This window comes from Ixodes scapularis, unplaced genomic scaffold, assembly GCF_016920785.2.
Source record: "Ixodes scapularis isolate PalLabHiFi unplaced genomic scaffold, ASM1692078v2 PGA_scaffold1__304_contigs__length_218370807, whole genome shotgun sequence".
Taxonomy (NCBI): Eukaryota; Metazoa; Arthropoda; class Arachnida; order Ixodida; family Ixodidae; genus Ixodes; species Ixodes scapularis.
In genome coordinates, this window is record NW_024609846.1 from 88818409 (window position 1) to 88834816 (window position 16408).

General features: G+C 50.1%; 1 protein-coding gene across 1 annotated transcript; it reads left to right on the forward strand.

The window, feature by feature from the left end:
* The first annotated feature begins 5033 nt into the window (after positions 1–5033).
* On the forward strand, positions 5034–6704 carry LOC120844567 (uncharacterized protein DDB_G0286299-like). The gene has a single exon (XM_040216406.1). It carries the CDS (start codon positions 5034–5036, stop codon positions 6702–6704), a length of 1671 nt encoding a protein of 556 aa, XP_040072340.1.
* The last annotated feature ends 9704 nt before the right edge of the window (positions 6705–16408 follow it).

Sequence of the window (16408 nt, forward strand, 5' to 3'; positions counted from 1 at the left end):
AGTACTGTTTTTAGAGTTGGCCGTAACGATATACTAAAACTCCCTATCACCCCCGATCCATCCTCGTGTTAACGGTTCACAGCTACTACGAAACCCGAGGCAAAAAGAAAAAAAAACTAAGCTGACATCAGTGAGATGAAATCTCATTCCTAGAGGTTTTCATATTCACTGTATAAGATAAAAGAGCTAAAACTATGACGAAGCATTTAAAGAACGACGAACACTACAAAGCGCTACTTGCCGCTGAAGATTTTTCATAGAAATAACCATATTCCGTGATATCAAAAATACACGTGACCTAGGCAAAGTGCGACGTCAATCCACATCTTATCACATTAAAGCTTATCGCTCAAACTATTTCAAACATGCCACCTTAGAGCCAAGCGAGGTTATCGAGGGGACGCAGACACGTGTGCCCTCATCGCACTGCCTTATAAAAAGATTCCTCCAATATTCTCCTCGTCATCTTGTTCTTGTTTCAGGCCAGGATGATTGTCTCGTCGAATTTTGAGAGACAGTTACACCGGTTGCAGTGTACCGCCAGGTTACCCGATGGCGACGACCTTACTGAAAAAGCATGCTCCCTGAGTCTATAGTTCATAAAGTGACCCGATTGGCCTATGTACACCCTACCACAGGATAACGCAATCTTATGCACAGTCATGTCTCGTTAATATGGACGTCTCCGTTCCCAGAAAAAAATTGTCCATAGTATGAGTCGTTCATAATGAGGAATAAGGATCTGAAGGGGTATTTTTCCTTCCCCTCTTCTCCACCCCAAGCAGTTGGAGGCGAGTGGATAGAGGAACATCTTTCCGGACCATGTTTTGAGTGTCCCCGATGTCTTCCGCCGCAGCCTTCGCTCTTTGTGAAGTTCCGGTGAAACGGAGCATATAAAAAGATAGCTTTGCGGGTCTAGACTTTTTTGCCCGTTCCTTAAACAGTGACGAGGTCCACAGTGAGGTGACCTAGCTGCTTTAGGGTTCACTCTTCTTTGTTCCCGGTTGTAGGCCATAACGGTCTAAAGCTACAATAGACTGGAAGCGGTAATGACCCATTTTACATAAAACACAAAACAAAATATTTTTGGTGTGTAGCACTTATTGCAGGACCCGCAATGAACGTCCGGGTGCACACTGTAACCTCTTGGGTTCATTGATATCGCTGCACCTCACATTTATTGTCGCATGTTTCTTCCGACATACTCCTACCCATACATCACCTCGTTACACCCTTCCACATAATCTACTCGACTTTTGAGGAGCTGAGACCGCACTGGAACCCCGTGTTTTTTACCCACATCCTTTAAACTATGACTTTCAGCAAAACCCTGAAAGTGGGCTCTGCTGAAAGGGTTTCAGAAGCTGGAGACAACGACACTTCGAACCAGGTCCCACATATGCTCCATCGTGCGGCCTTTTGACCTGATAGATTGACAACCAAGACATGCGTCGAGTTTGATGCATCTGTGAAGGCGCCGGGCTGCCTGACCGTCTACGACGCATTGTCGACAGGTCCAAGTCTCAATCCAGACCTCCTCCAGCTAATTCTCGAATTCTGTCACACTTCCATTGCCTTTACTGCTGATATTAAGAAAGCCTTTTTGCATAGTGTGGTCAAGCAGGAGGATCGGGATGCCCTCCGTTTTTTATGGTATGCACGTCCGCCAACAAAGGACTTGACATGTATCGAGGCTGAAGTGTGACGCATGACCGGCGTTCCATTTAGCGTTACGAGCTGCCCTCCATGCTGGCACTGACTGTCAAGCACCACCTCGGAAACGTCTCTGAAGACTTGTTCGACACCCCCAGTGCACCGGAGAACTGTCTTTACGTTGATGACTTGACTGCCGGTGCTGACACAGTGGAAAGAGCGATGACCTTTTACGAAGAAGCCCAACGAAGTTTTGAGCTCAGGGGGCATAAAGTTGAAGAAGTTGATCTTAAACAGTGACGTGCTGAAACAGCAATTTGACGAAGATAGACTTCAAAGTTCTTCCTGGGAGACCACTGAACCAAGTGCAGGTATGACACAGGCTTTGGGGACTCGAGTGAGACAGAGAGGAGGACGAGCTCAAGTATTCTTTGGGAGCCACACTATAGAGCTTCTTACAATCAACCGCAACATAAACCTCTTCGTCCTGCAGGCTTCAGCAAGGATTTTCGACCCCCTGGGCCTTCTCAGCCCTGTGACGATAAGCACCAAGATGCTGTTTCAAGTACTGTGGACACCGCTGCCTAAAAGCGTGAGTCTAAGGTAGGATAACTGGATCGACTCTCTTCTCCACCTCAAGAACTTCTGGATTCCTCGTCGTTATGATTTGGAAAAATGGGAATGGAGCTGCATACCTTCACATACGCGAATCTCCAGGTCTGTGGGGCAGTTGCATACCTACGAAGACGACAGTGACGTTCGTTATGCCAAGACGCGCGTTTTGAACATTAAGACCCTGTTTATTTCATGACTGGAAATGATGGGAGCATTATTAGGCTCTCAAATGTGCGACTATTTGAAAGGAGCCCTGGAGACGAATCTCTCTTCAGTGACGCTCTGCACAAACTCCATGATCGGTCTTCACTTTGTAAAATTATCTGCTGCTGAGTGGAAGCCTTTCGTGGCAAACCGTGTTATAGAGATCCAACAGAAGACGGAACCCAGTAACTGGAGGCACCCTCCGGGAGTTGACAACCCGGCAGCTCTGCTAACCCGAGGTATCTCTCCGGACTCGCTAGAGACTTGTGACCGGTGGTGGAGGGGACCGATGTGGCTGGCACAATTCTCAAGAGACTGGCCTTCCGTGCCCATTGACACACAAAGTCTAATGGCGGAGGAAAAAAAAGGCTTCAGCTGCGACAGTGAGTCACGCCACTACGGACACACCGATGCCTGTTGTAGCCATCGAACGGTTTGGCGAGCTGAAACGCCTGCAGTGAGTCTGGCAAGCTGAACCGCCGGCAGCAGATCAACACCACCTAAGCCGCGTTTACATGAATCCAACTTTAGTGCATCGACTGTTCAATCGTTCTTCGAATGAAGCCGGCGTGGCAATGTTTACATGAATGCCAACCAAGCCCTACGCGAAGGTGGCGTCACGCCGTGTCAAAGCTCAAATTTAAAGCTGCGTTTCCGGCACCAGCCGCACCACCTGACGACGTTTTCCGGTGCATCGCACGTATGACCCTTTTTACGCTTTCGGCGAGCGTAAAGATAGTACCCGCTGTCTTCGTTGCTGTGGAAGAAATTACGAGACGGGAGAAACATGAAAACCCAAGCGTTTAGGGCTCTAGGCCGGGCCGCGGGGCCACTGTGGACAAGAGGCGGCGTGTGTGTGCACGCCCTGGCGAGCGAGATCGTTTCCAAACGCTCTGAGGACGCCACCGCGCTTCGACTCGCCAAACCTCGCCGACCGCGACCGGACCCCGAAGCCGAAAGGCTCCGGCGCAGCCAGGAACGTCACCGAGGTAGGAGCTGCTCGTTTTGCGCTACCATGCTGTGCTCGGAGCTCTTGGCGGGTCCCTAAAGGATTGCGCTGAAGCATTTAGGGACCCCCTCGGACGCACAAGTCGTACTTCGCAGGGCTTGGACGGGGGCCGCCCTCACCGAGCGGCTCCCAGCTATATTCCGCTCACTTATGATGGCAATAAAAGCTCGCGTTTCTTCTCGGGAGAAAACTGCGGCCGACGTATACACTTGGCCGCTCTCCGCGCCGCAGGTTGCCCGCCGCCATGTTCTCAGCTGTTCACTCGCTCTCGCAGCGAGCGCGGATGACTACGGATTTGTAAAGTCCCCGTATCTGGGAATAGTGGCGCATTCTCTTCCCTCCTCCTCCAAAAAGCCCTCCTTACTCCACCTGTAACTTCCGGTTTGCGACGGAGGCGCCCTCTGGAATTTCCCAAGCGTCTCGACGTTTCGGTCAGCTGGAGCGGGCGAGTTGCCGATCGTGTGGACTTTTCTCGTCATATAAGTTTGGCAACGACCTCATTTAGAGGCCGCATTCGCATCCGACCGTTGTTGTGAAAACGGAAAAGCCCCGGACCAGACCCTCCCTATCTAATCCGTCCGGCAACGGTGAACTCATTGAGTAGCATCGCCACATAGCTCCGGTCGGCTTGCCCGGAAACGAGGCGAGAGGCGACAAGGGGGTGCCGTGGGACCACCGTGTTGGCGTCGCCCACCTAGGCGCGGAGCTAAGCCGGACCCTTCTTTCTGGCTGCGTTAACGCTGGTCCGAAACGGGGTCAGCCGACTCAAGAACCGGGAGGATTACCGGGCCAGGATTCCGGGTAACGACGCGCCAGCTGCGGGACCTCCGTGAGGGTGGGATTATCCCCGGACGCCACCTGCGGATGATCCGGCCAAGCCCTTTCCCGCGCCTCAACGCCGTCTGATGGAGGGGTCAGCACTACCACGGCCAACGTCGTCACCCGGGCAAACACTGGACCCCTTGCTGTCGCCTCCTCGGCGCAGCTTTCGAGGGCAAGGGTGCCTCGGCGCCGGAGTGTGAAGTCCGGCCACAGCTGCAGTGTGTGCATGCGGGTGTGTGCGTGCTCAGGGGATGAGTGGAGGCGGGGCCTGAATATGATTTGTTGGCAGCTCGGCCACCATTGGCTGCCAGCCGCGAGAGTACCGAAGAGCGACCCTATAAAAGGGGCAAACAGAATGTCGCATCTGTGCTCTCGGACGTTGTAGATACTTTGTACATATGTATTAAACAAAGTTTCGTTGCGAGAGACCCTCCCGTCTCGTCATGTTCCTGGACGGGAGTCTGCCCGCTGCTCCTTTCCTGGCCTGGCCCTGCGTGACGCTACCCGGAGAACCCCCTCGGTCCCAACAACTGGTGGCAGCGGTGGGATCGACTTCGCCGGACCATGACTTCTTGTGTGGGTGAGTGCCCGGCCCTCTCTTTCTCAATCTGCCAGACCCATTGGCTCTAAGTTTTGCCTGTGGGGGTTGGAGATAGTCGTTGTTAGAAGGACTGTGTGACCGTTCTGACGCGAGAATTTTGTGACAGAGAGAGCCATCACAAGCTAGGTCATGAGTCTCGAGGCATTCCGTTGGCACGAGTTAGTGCAGGTTTGTACCGAATTGGGAATCGATTTAGGGCAGACCAAACGCAAACCGCATATTATAAAACTCCTTCAGGCCGAAGACGTCAGCATTGAAGAGTTCACGGAGGCTCTGGAGGAAGTTCGCGAAAGGGAGCGGGAGGAACGCAGAAAGCGGGCCGACGAGGAGGCTCGCGAGAGGGCTAGAAAAGAACTCGAGTGGGCTCTCGAGTGTAAGAGATGGGAACTCGAGAAACGCGAGTACAAGCGCGAAATCGAGAGGCTCGACTACGAGTTCGAGCAGCTCGAGCTCGCGAAGAAAGCGCGGGAGTTGGAGGCTCTTTCTCGGGCTGCAACAGGCGTTGAAGGGGTGACACGAAAGGCGTGTCAGGGAAAGGAGAAAGTGGGAGCTGGGGGCACAGAGATGACCGAAAACCAGCGTCTTTCTCCCGACACGACCGTCACCGATCTTCGCAAGACCGACCCATACCCCGAGCGGCGGGACGGCGAAAGTGACGTGGAGGCAGCGACAGAATTGGTGTGTCAGGAAAAGAAGAAAACTGGAGCTGGGGACACCGAGGTGACCGGAAACCAGCGGGTTTCTTCCGACGCGACCGACGCTGTTCCACGCGAGACCGACGCCGTTCCGCGCAAGACCTGCCGAACGCCCGAGCGGCAAGAAAAGGAAGAGAAGGCTCTTCGGGCGTCCAGCTGCGACTTCCCGGAGGACGAAGGCGATGCCAAGACAGAAGCGACGCCGGGGGAGTCCAGCCAGCTCATGGAGAGCGGCGCCGAGATGCAACAAACAGCGGTTCAGCAAACAAGCCAGGATCCTGACCGCTCTGATCGGCACCCGTGCGGCTTTGAGGACAAGCCCACGGCGCCGTCGCAGGAGTCCACGCGGCTGACCAGGAGGGAGGTGATTGGGATTTCCTTCGACAAGGTCAACCACACCTGCCTGGTACGGCTGCGGAGCCCGGACTCCAGACCATTCACGGAGTCGAGGTGCAAGGAGGACGTCGACGAGTACGCGTCCCGCAGCGAGTCGTCGTGGTTGGAGGACGGGAGACCCCAAACCGGCCATCCCAGGGTACCTGCAACCGGAAGCGGCTGCGCGAGCAAGGGATCCACCGGGGACACGATGGAGCCCGGGCGGGACAGAGCAGACCCGTCGCAGGTGCATCTAAGGACGTCGTCGTGCTCGCGGCATGGGAGATCCGAGACCGAGAACCTGGATGCCGTCAGGAGCAAGCGACCGAGGCCGAAGAAGAAGAGGCGGCGCCGAATTAGCGTTGTACGTTCTGGCAGCAACGCTTCCTGCAGAGAACGTCGAGGCAAGCGCGACGAGCGCCACTTCAAGAGGAGGAAGCGGTTCTCGAGGCTGGGAGGGGGCAAACTCCAGGACCCCCACCCCAACGAGCCACGGACCCACAGCTCAAGTACGAGCAAGAATCCTGGAGAAGGCAACAACGAGCCTGGAACGACTCGGCGAGGTTCCAGACGGAGTCACAGCCCATCGCCTGTGGTTCAGCCTGGCGTCACGTCGGACGCGGAGACTAAGGGAGATCTCCGAGACTGCAACTTCAAGTCTGTACGCAAGTCCAAGGAGAAAAGCTTGAACAGTTCGAGTGAAGCCAAGGACAAACTGGGCGTAGGTTAGATGCAGAGAGGGACTTTTGAGGGGAAAAGGGAGGGCTAAACGTGTTTTGTTTAGTGTAATTGAGTCGATTAGGTTATTCGGCAAGGTTATTAGCTTTTCTTTTTTCGGGAGTCCGAGTTTTGCGTTTCTTTCGACTTTAGCTTGTTTTGTGAAGAAAGGTAAAAAACACAGGCGAGCTGGTGAATGGTATCCATAATAACCCTGAGACGAAGGAAAAATAAAAAAATATAGAGACTTCGTTGTACTGTCCGTTTTTTTATTTTTCCTTCGTCTCAGGGTTATTATGATTAGCTTGTTTTGTTAGCGTTGTTCCTTTAAAGCGGTTTTCTCCTCAGTAAAGTTTGGGTTCTGAAGGGCGTGCTAAAATTTAATAGGGATATACCCTATGTGAGTTACGTTCCGGTTGGTAATGTGGTTTTGTTTTCACGGGAGTCCGTTTTATTTTGGGTTGAGCGTTAGAGGGCTTTTATTGGTCTACAAAAGTTTCTTTCGCTAAAGCAACCTGTCGTAGGAAATAAGTTTCTGAGTGTCTTTCGTTCATAGAATACCACGGAACTTTCAAGTGGCATTTTTTATTGTTGTTTGAGAGTGGTCTGGCGGATTGAAGGTATGGAGGGCTGGGCGCTCGGCTGCGCGGAGTCTGGTTCGGTGTTGTGGGTTGCGTTACTGTCACTTCCCAGAGTTGACTCCAGCCTGGACCTCAGTCGCCCGCCTTGCCGTGAGACCGCGTCTTTCAAGGGACCAGTGTGGACTGCTCCCCTTCAAGACACTCTTCCCAGCGGCGGAGGAGCTGTTGTGAAAACGGAAAAGCCCCGGACCAGACCCTCCCTATCTAATCCGTCCGGCAACGGTGAACTCATTGAGTAGCATCGCCACATAGCTCCGGTCGGCTTGCCCGGAAACGAGGCGAGAGGCGACAAGGGGGTGCCGTGGGACCACCGTGTTGGCGTCGCCCACCTAGGCGCGGAGCTAAGCCGGACCCTTCTTTCTGGCTGCGTTAACGCTGGTCCGAAACGGGGTCAGCCGACTCAAGAACCGGGAGGATTACCGGGCCAGGATTCCGGGTAACGACGCGCCAGCTGCGGGACCTCCGTGAGGGTGGGATTATCCCCGGACGCCACCTGCGGATGATCCGGCCAAGCCCTTTCCCGTGCCTCAACGCCGTCTGATGGAGGGGTCAGCACTACCACGGCCAACGTCGTCACCCGGGCAAACACTGGACCCCTTGCTGTCGCCTCCTCGGCGCAGCTTTCGAGGGCAAGGGTGCCTCGGCGCCGGAGTGTGAAGTCCGGCCACAGCTGCAGTGTGTGCATGTGGGTGTGTGCGTGCTCAGGGGATGAGTGGAGGCGGGGCCTGAATATGATTTGTTGGCAGCTCGGCCACCATTGGCTGCCAGCCGCGAGAGTACCGAAGAGCGACCCTATAAAAGGGGCAAACAGAATGTCGCATCTGTGCTCTCGGACGTTGTAAATACTTTGTACATATGTATTAAACAAAGTTTCGTTGCGAGAGACCCTCCCGTCTCGTCATGTTCCTGGACGGGAGTCTGCCCGCTGCTCCTTTCCTGGCCTGGCCCTGCGTGACGCTACCCGGAGAACCCCCTCGGTCCCAACACCGTCCAGTCTGTCTATGCTGGAAAAAGCGATGAAGAAACTTCATCGTGACGTCGACGCTGGGAGGAGCCTAATCTCAATCGGCAGCGAACTCAACTGGCAGGGAACTTCATCGCGGCGCGTTGATGACGTCGACGGAGAGTGGCGATTGAGTTGAAACTTCATCGGGATTTGTCCCCAAAATATGTTCCTAGAGGGAAATGCGCAACGCCGCATCGAAGGGTCTTGTAAAAGCAACATTTTTAACTTCTGAAAATGTATAATGCGGTACAGTCTAAATATAATTACCGGTGTCAAGTCTAGGTCGCATGAATCATGTCTTTTTACGTAAGTGAAACAATTTAGATGATCGCAATGCGTGAGCTGCATCGCGATCGTGATGAATCGTCATGGCCGACGGTGGATGTCGCACGTAAAGCGCTCGTGTGTCTGTACGAAGATTTGCCTCACTTTTGGAATTTTTGCTGTCAAGTCGGGCTTTTTCACGTCGCGATTACCACTCGGCAGTCTGGTGGGGGGCGTGAACCAAGTGTCCTCGCTGAACTCGAGGAGTAGGACAGAATCTTGGCCCATATGAGAAAGGTTCCTCGCTAATTCACGGAAGAAGGCGCATGATTTCGTGGGCGGACGCGCCTCGTCCGTCGCCACACGGCATCTCGGCTGCAGTGTCGGAAAGTAAGTGCATGGCATCTCAATGGGCGGTTCTAGCGTACCGTTGCCGTGCGCAGCGAAATTGCTACTGGGAGCTCGCGTTGTAACTTTAAAGCATGCTTTTCAGCACGCTTAAAGCCTTACCAGCCGTACCGTGGCCACCGCAGAACACGGTAACGGTCTCCTAAAACTTGCTACTTGTAGTAAACAGACTCTGTGTTGTTTTTGGTCTTATTGACTTTGCACGAGTGTGCTGCCTCGTGATGTTTCTTTGAAAGCTCGGATCGTAACGCTCAAGCTGACGAGTTAATTTCTCTGGAGCTGTGCATGAGGCACTCCGATACCTGAATTCTAAAGTGTAGGCAATCGCGGAACCAGAAAGGCTGCCCATTTGTTGTGCGCTATCTTGTGCTTGATTGGATGATGCAGGACTCATCTGCTGTGGCCAAAGGTGCTAGTACGAACCCAGCACAGATGGCAGCTCCACCACCACCAAATGGTAGGTATAAAAAACAGTCTGGATTCATCTCCATAATACGTGGTTTGCGCCTGTGTCAGGACATGTATTATGCATGAATTCCGTCGGTAGCCTCATGCTGGTCGCCATTGATGCTGTGGGGTTGCAGCTTCGCTAGACTGTGATCATGGTGAACTGCGCTGGCTCCAGTGGCCCAAAGTGACAGCTTTTGTACCCATCTCAGCAATTGCACAAAAATGTGAACATGACCTGCACTGTGCATAACTATGTAGAAGATGCTGTCATTAACATATTGTGCCTGGTCGGTAGCTCCCAAGGTGACTGTAGGTCCAACCGTGTTGATGTTTCTAGCAAGGTGACACCTCAGCAAAACTTCCAAAAACTTAAGTGTACACATGGTGCAGATACAATCCACACATGGTTACTTGAGTTTTGTGTCAGACAAGACACAGATCCAATTAATGAGACTGTGTCAGGAAAAAGACGGTGCCTCCGGTCCTGTTTCCCAACAGACACCTGCTTCCACCGAACATTCCCGGCAGCACCACATCTACCCACTGCCCTGAAATTGACAAGGGAATGACACTAAGACAAAACTGGCTCACCAATTCCAAAACCGGTGTCCGCTATTTATATAAAAGGTCCACTTATAAAATTATTTGCTGCAAAGGGCTGTGGAAGCAGGACGCACCTGGCTGGTCATTGCCTGTCGAACTCGGCGAAATCATCGGCGTGCAGTTTTGTATACTTCTCTTCATTTTTTCGCACTGAGGTATTCACGTCCTCCACCTTTGGCTAGATATCACAATCTGTCACAGTTGAGAGTAACTAGCAGATGGTTCTCGCCACCACACAGAGCAATATTTTCTGCGTACTGAACTGGACAAACACGGACAAACTTTGTCATCATCACTTGACGGTTTAAACTTCTGCCTAGGCTTAGCCCAAGTGCCTGCACTAGCACATATTTCCCCGCACGTCTCCGAGCAAGCGCGCCCGTGGCCGAATGGTTCTCGTACTTGGTTCCCACACAAAGGGCCAAGGTTCGATTTCTGGCCGCGCATGCGCCTTTTTGTTAATGTCCCGCACATACACCAAAATTTTGCGAATGACAGATGGTCAGGTGACGAATGAACAGAAACTAAACGTTTAATTTGGCAAACTTGTGCCGAAAACAAAAATACAACGAGGTAGCATCACAGGCATCGAAGGTCGGCGAGTAGCACGATCGAGCGCAAGAGCGAGACTCTCTCTGTATCGCCACGCAGAGCCCCTCATGTATATGCGTGGACTTCTGGAACAATCGGCATAGAAAGTTTGGTGCGTAGAACATTCTGACTTTGGATAAGCAATGGGATTCTTGAATTAAACCAGAATGCAACATTTACAGAAATAACAAAAAGGTGCATGTGCGGCCAGGCATCATACCTCAGCCCTTTGTGTGCAAGCTAAGCACAATAACCATTCGGCCACGGGCAAGCTTGCTTGGAGACGTGCATGGCAATATGAGCAGCCTCTGCCATTAACCACATCTGACATGTACCAAGTGGTGGTCACCAACACGGTGCCCTTGGAAGTACTCAAAGGTCTTGTCTTTTATACTGACATGACATTACCTGCAAACCATGTATGCATGCTACTGAAACTGTGTCATGTCAGCTGTGCACCAGTCATCAGGTAGAGCTGCAGCGGAAAAAGGTAAGCACAAGCGACCAACGACCGGAGCAGCAAACTCGCGACACACGGTGGTGGGCGGCACAAAACAGCCCATCCTAAAGCTATCTTATCCCTCAATTTTCTGGCAGCCACCAACGTTGAGACATAGAACATGACTGGCACTTGCTATCGGCACGCTCGGGAACAATAGCGCTGCCTGTCGCAATTTTGCTACTCCGGTCATCGGTCACTTGTGCTAATCTTTTTCAGCTGCAGCTTTACACTGCCACACTGGATGGTGAGGGCCTGAACTGCCTCCAGCTGCACTGTTTAGGACCTCTCGCCCACTCAGCAAGAGCAGCTGGTTGCATTGCACATGCTGCTGAGCACCCAACATTACAGCATGAGTGCCCTAGATGTAGAGAAGTGCAGTCAAGGTCTAAAATTGGCTGGCAAGCATTGTTTGGAGAACCGTCGAAAGAAAACCTGTGTCATATGACACTAATGAATTATTCCAGGCGAAGTTTCTTCGTCCTTGCTTTATCGAGTTGCACCCAGAGGAGCTTGGGCTCACAGTCTTTGTTGTTTGCTCAATGTAGTGCGGAAGAGCTGGACTTCCACAGCACCAAAAACATTGACGGGAACAACAGTTAACTTGTCATTGGGAATCAATTATGACAGACAGTTATAGCATAAAGGAAAGTGAATGCAGGGCTTCTGTTTTCGCTCCTTTTCATTTTCGGACCTTGTGTTGTGTTTCGAAGTGAGGGATTTCCAACTTTTCGCTTTCCATTTTTCATGTGATGGAGAGCAGGCCTGTCTGCTGCAAAGTAATTGGATCATGCTAGGTGCACATTGCTCAAGGCTGCTTGCTTCATAGGTTGCGTGTTGTACTGGAAGACCCACAGCATGAGCTTGCTGGTCTGAGCAGTTTCTTGGTTAGGAAGGTGCCCGCATAAACAAAATGTCTTTCAGGAGTCTCGCATTCTTGATATTTCCAGCACTGCATAAGAGTTCTAAAAGAAGATAAAAGCAGTGGTATGCCATACACTACTACTCACCACACCCCGGGATTCTCTTGTTCTATGCAATTTCTGTAACATAGTCTTTAAAAATGCTTGTTTTTATAAACATTCACCCTTTTCGTGTACTTTGTTTGCAGGCTGGGGAGGGACAAGCAGCTGCAGATAGCCAGCAGTCATCTTCACTGACCACACTCGTGCTGCCCCTCATGGGGGTGCAGAATTTCCTTGCATAATAAAACATGCTCCCTAGGCACCATTTTGCGTCTGTCATGATTTCAGTATAGCATGGAAAAAAGGTTTGCAGCACTACCTTGGTCATACCCGACAACATTGTCATACATCGGATACGAATTTTGGGTCAGGAAATCTCGGTGCAATTGTTTATCTGCCGGGACTCATATCTCGACTTCAGATGTCGATGTATATTTCATATACAGGGAACCAGAAATTTCACAATTAACGGTGACACGGCGGTGCAAGTTCAATCGTCCAGATACCAGCAACTAAAGTTAATTCTTCACCTTTTCTTCCTCTATGCTTGGAACAATATACCGTTAGAGCCAGAATGCTTATGCAGTCAATGGGAAACAAGATGCCACAATGAGGAGGCCCTCTTTTATTTATTCTAATGCCTCGACGTTTCACTTATGCGGTTTGCATTTTTGCAAGGTTAACCTGCCAAAAACATTCTGTTAAAAAGCTTTTTCAGAAACATCACCTTATTACAAACTTCCATTTTTAGGTGCCATACCAAAACTCCGCTTGAACTGTCTTTTAGGTAGACCACTCTGCAGCCAAAGAGACTTGCCGTGTCTACTTGGTTTGGCAAGTCACAAAGTATGACAAAGCATTGCAAGCGGATACACACAAGTATATTTCGCAGATGTGACGAGAGACAAAGCTCGTAGTAGCCTCAACAGCTGCCAGGCTTCAAGTTTGAGCAGGGAGACCCTGGTAGGCAGCACATACTTTCAGAGGTGGCCACCTTTCAGATTTTCAGCACTGCACAGGGTGTCCTCTGCTGTCAAAGCTTACACCGTCCTCGGGGTCGGACTCTTGGGGCTCAAGGGAGAGGCCCCAAAATAGAGCTATACAAGCCCGCATTGTGCAGAAAGTCAAATGATGTTGGTGTGCCTAGCACCTTTGCAACCACCGGGACCTGCTTTTCAGCATCCCATTCACTGCTCTACGACAGAATCCTAAGCAATGCTTTTTGTTAAGCTTGGCCTCAGAACAGCAGAGCATCCATTGGGGTTGCGAGGAATTGGTGTGCAAGCATGGCTTCAGGGTTTTGTCGCTGTCACCTGCACACAACAGTGAGGCGGTATCTGACATGAATTTTTCATATCCTTTTCAGTTGTCCAAAAGCACATCAAGACTAGATAGAAATTCTATTTGCTAATGCAGCCTCTACTTGGAGATAGTAGTTGCATAACATCCCAAAAAGGCTGAAAATGTAATAATAAAAAAGTTGAAAAAAAAGTGGAGATATTCCACTCGTCTTGCACAATACCCAAAATTATGCCTTCAGAGCAAAGAGGTGTCAATTGAGTTTATAATCTCTTCATTTTCCTTTATATACAAAGGTGGGAGATGGGGCATATAATGTCAAACGTCAAGCTGCATGGCTTGCAGCTTGACGAGGCGCCCTACCCGGTGTGGCAGAAAAGCAGCAGAAACGTTTTAGACAACACAAGCAAAGAAGAAGATACTGGACCAGTTTGAACCTGCAATCGTAAAATGAAAACGTACACAACGTGCTGCAGCAGAACAATTTCCAGATGTTGAGGCCCGAGACATTTGGATGATACACATGCAATCACGAGTAAGCTTGAACCCGTGCGACTATCTCACACCACACTCATCACGGTGAACGAGGCACCCGTTTTCTACCGAGAGCTCTCGTGCAAACGCATTGAGAAAATGTGTATTGAGCTATTACCGACAACACCGCTGAATTCGCATCGCTGAACTTCTTGGTCGTCGTCCTTCCGTCTTCACTTGGCGCGCGAAGCCCACCCACCTTCAGCCCCGGGTTATCAATTATCGCCTCTGTAGCATCCAAAGAATGCGACTCGCAGCACACCGACGCACGGTGACGTCTTCGTCGCAGCAAAATGTGCCGCCAGCAACGCCCAAAGAGAGCACTTGCTGCTCGGCGGTCACCTTATGGGGCCCTTCGCGACGCCGCCAAAGCTTCCACGGCAAATGTCAGCACCAACGAGTGTCGGGCAGTATTCCCCGATTACGTCCCTGACGAACCTTGAACGGCGAACACATAAAAACGTAGCGATAGTCCGCTTTGGTCCGCCCCGTCCGCGAGCTTGAACGTCGCCATCTTCATTGACTTTGGCAACTTTTGCTGCCCGACTACTACAAAGTTATCTCCATCGCCAAACTCAATCGTGACGACATTTTGACGTCACCGCGAACTTCATTATTTCAACAGCATAGCTCGAACTCCATCGGAATCCGTAGGGAAAAACTCAATCGCAACGTCACATCACGTGAACGAAAGGGCAGCCAATCAGCGACCGATTGAGTTAACTTCATCGTTGAGTTTGCGATCTAGCATAGACAGACAGAAGTCGCTTTAGATATGTTCGTCTAACCGTGGATCCCGAAAGTGCTTTCGATAATCGTCCCTGCCGAGTTGCATTAGGTCAGTGTCTCGTGAGTGCGTGAGTGTTCGTCTTCACGTGAATTGCAAGTCGCTTTTAATCATCATATCGAACCGCCAAATTGCAAATATATTCTCCACGATTCCAAATTATTCACTAATTTTTAATATGTGTCCTTGGCGAGCTTTCGGGAGGGTTTGACCTACGGGCGCTAAAAATAATTTAGTGGCCTAGAAAGCAAGATGCTATTTTCTTTTTAATCGGGGAAGCGTTGATGTGGTTGAGGCTAAGCTAGCATTTTAAAGCTGACTGCAGTACTAGTAGTGATAAAAATCGCTACGTATTTCTGTGTGTGTTTTTTCTGTACATGCTCTTAAAATTTGCGATACCGCGGACCCCTCCGTACGAGCTACGGGGCTACGCGGTGCCGCTACTCTTCCGAGCGTAATAAATAATATTTTCGTTATTTTATTTGATGAAACCGTTTTCAGAAATGAAAACTCTGTTTTTGTTTAGTTTTGTTACTCTGTAATTTTATCAGTGTCTGTATCTTTTTTGTTATTCGTTCATACTAAAAAAGAAATAATAATAATCCAGGTTTCAGTACGATTAACGCTGCTTTTAAACCCCTGGGCCAGCGTCCTAGGACTAGAAACCTGGTGCAGACTTCGGAACCAGCGCTCGGTTTCAGCACCTAATCGAGTGCTTACGAATTTTGCTTTTATACAATTTTAATGGAGACCTGAAAGTTCTCTATTCAACATGTCAATATTAATACATATTAATTCTTGTAGATGCATATAAAGCCTCTCGAGTCTACATCAAAGCTAAGAGTCAAGGGATTGCAGTTATTTTAGTAAAAAGGGAGTGAGGCAAAAATAATCCAAATCTCATCAAGACAACAATGCAAAACAAGCGAATGCGAGATCAAAATATCCATAAAAATACACAAGGAGATGTGACGCTAGAAAGAACAAATTCAGTAACAATTTTAGTTATTTCACAAAACTGCCAGTCAAGTAAAAGGCCACGGCAGGAGTATGCACTACAAGTAGAACACATGCCGAGTACATAACAAAATAGATCACAGAATGAAAAACGAACATAAATGACACCATCAAAATGCTTTCTCAACACTTCACAAATGAGCAGGTAGCTTTACTGACAGGTGCAGTTACTTTTACATATCATAAAATACCTTGAAAGCCCTTACACCTTCTATTGCTGTTACTGGTACGGTACATCGGAAGACAATAAATTGTACAAACCACATGGGGTTAAACATAGAGCTGCTTGATGAGACGGGTCTGCAGGTATCAGACTTTAGATGCATACTCAAGATAAGGATGCACGTGTGTTATATGCTGCAAGTTTGGCTCACCTTTTATGCTAAAGAATCCATCAGCTTGTGCGTCATGTCTGACGTGAACTTGAAGTCCAGGAGATGCCAATGAAGTGTGCGTTCTACAGGCCAAAGCTACCCCGATTCCCCAGTAACCACATTAAAGCCATGAGAACCACAAGAAAGATGAACCCTGAAAACTTTCTCGAGGATGCCTTTACTCCATGCAGTCTTCTTCATAGTGGACTTTTCGAGACACTTAAGATGATCTGGAACGAGAGAGCGCTTAAGTCCAAGTTTTACATTGTTTTCTTCACG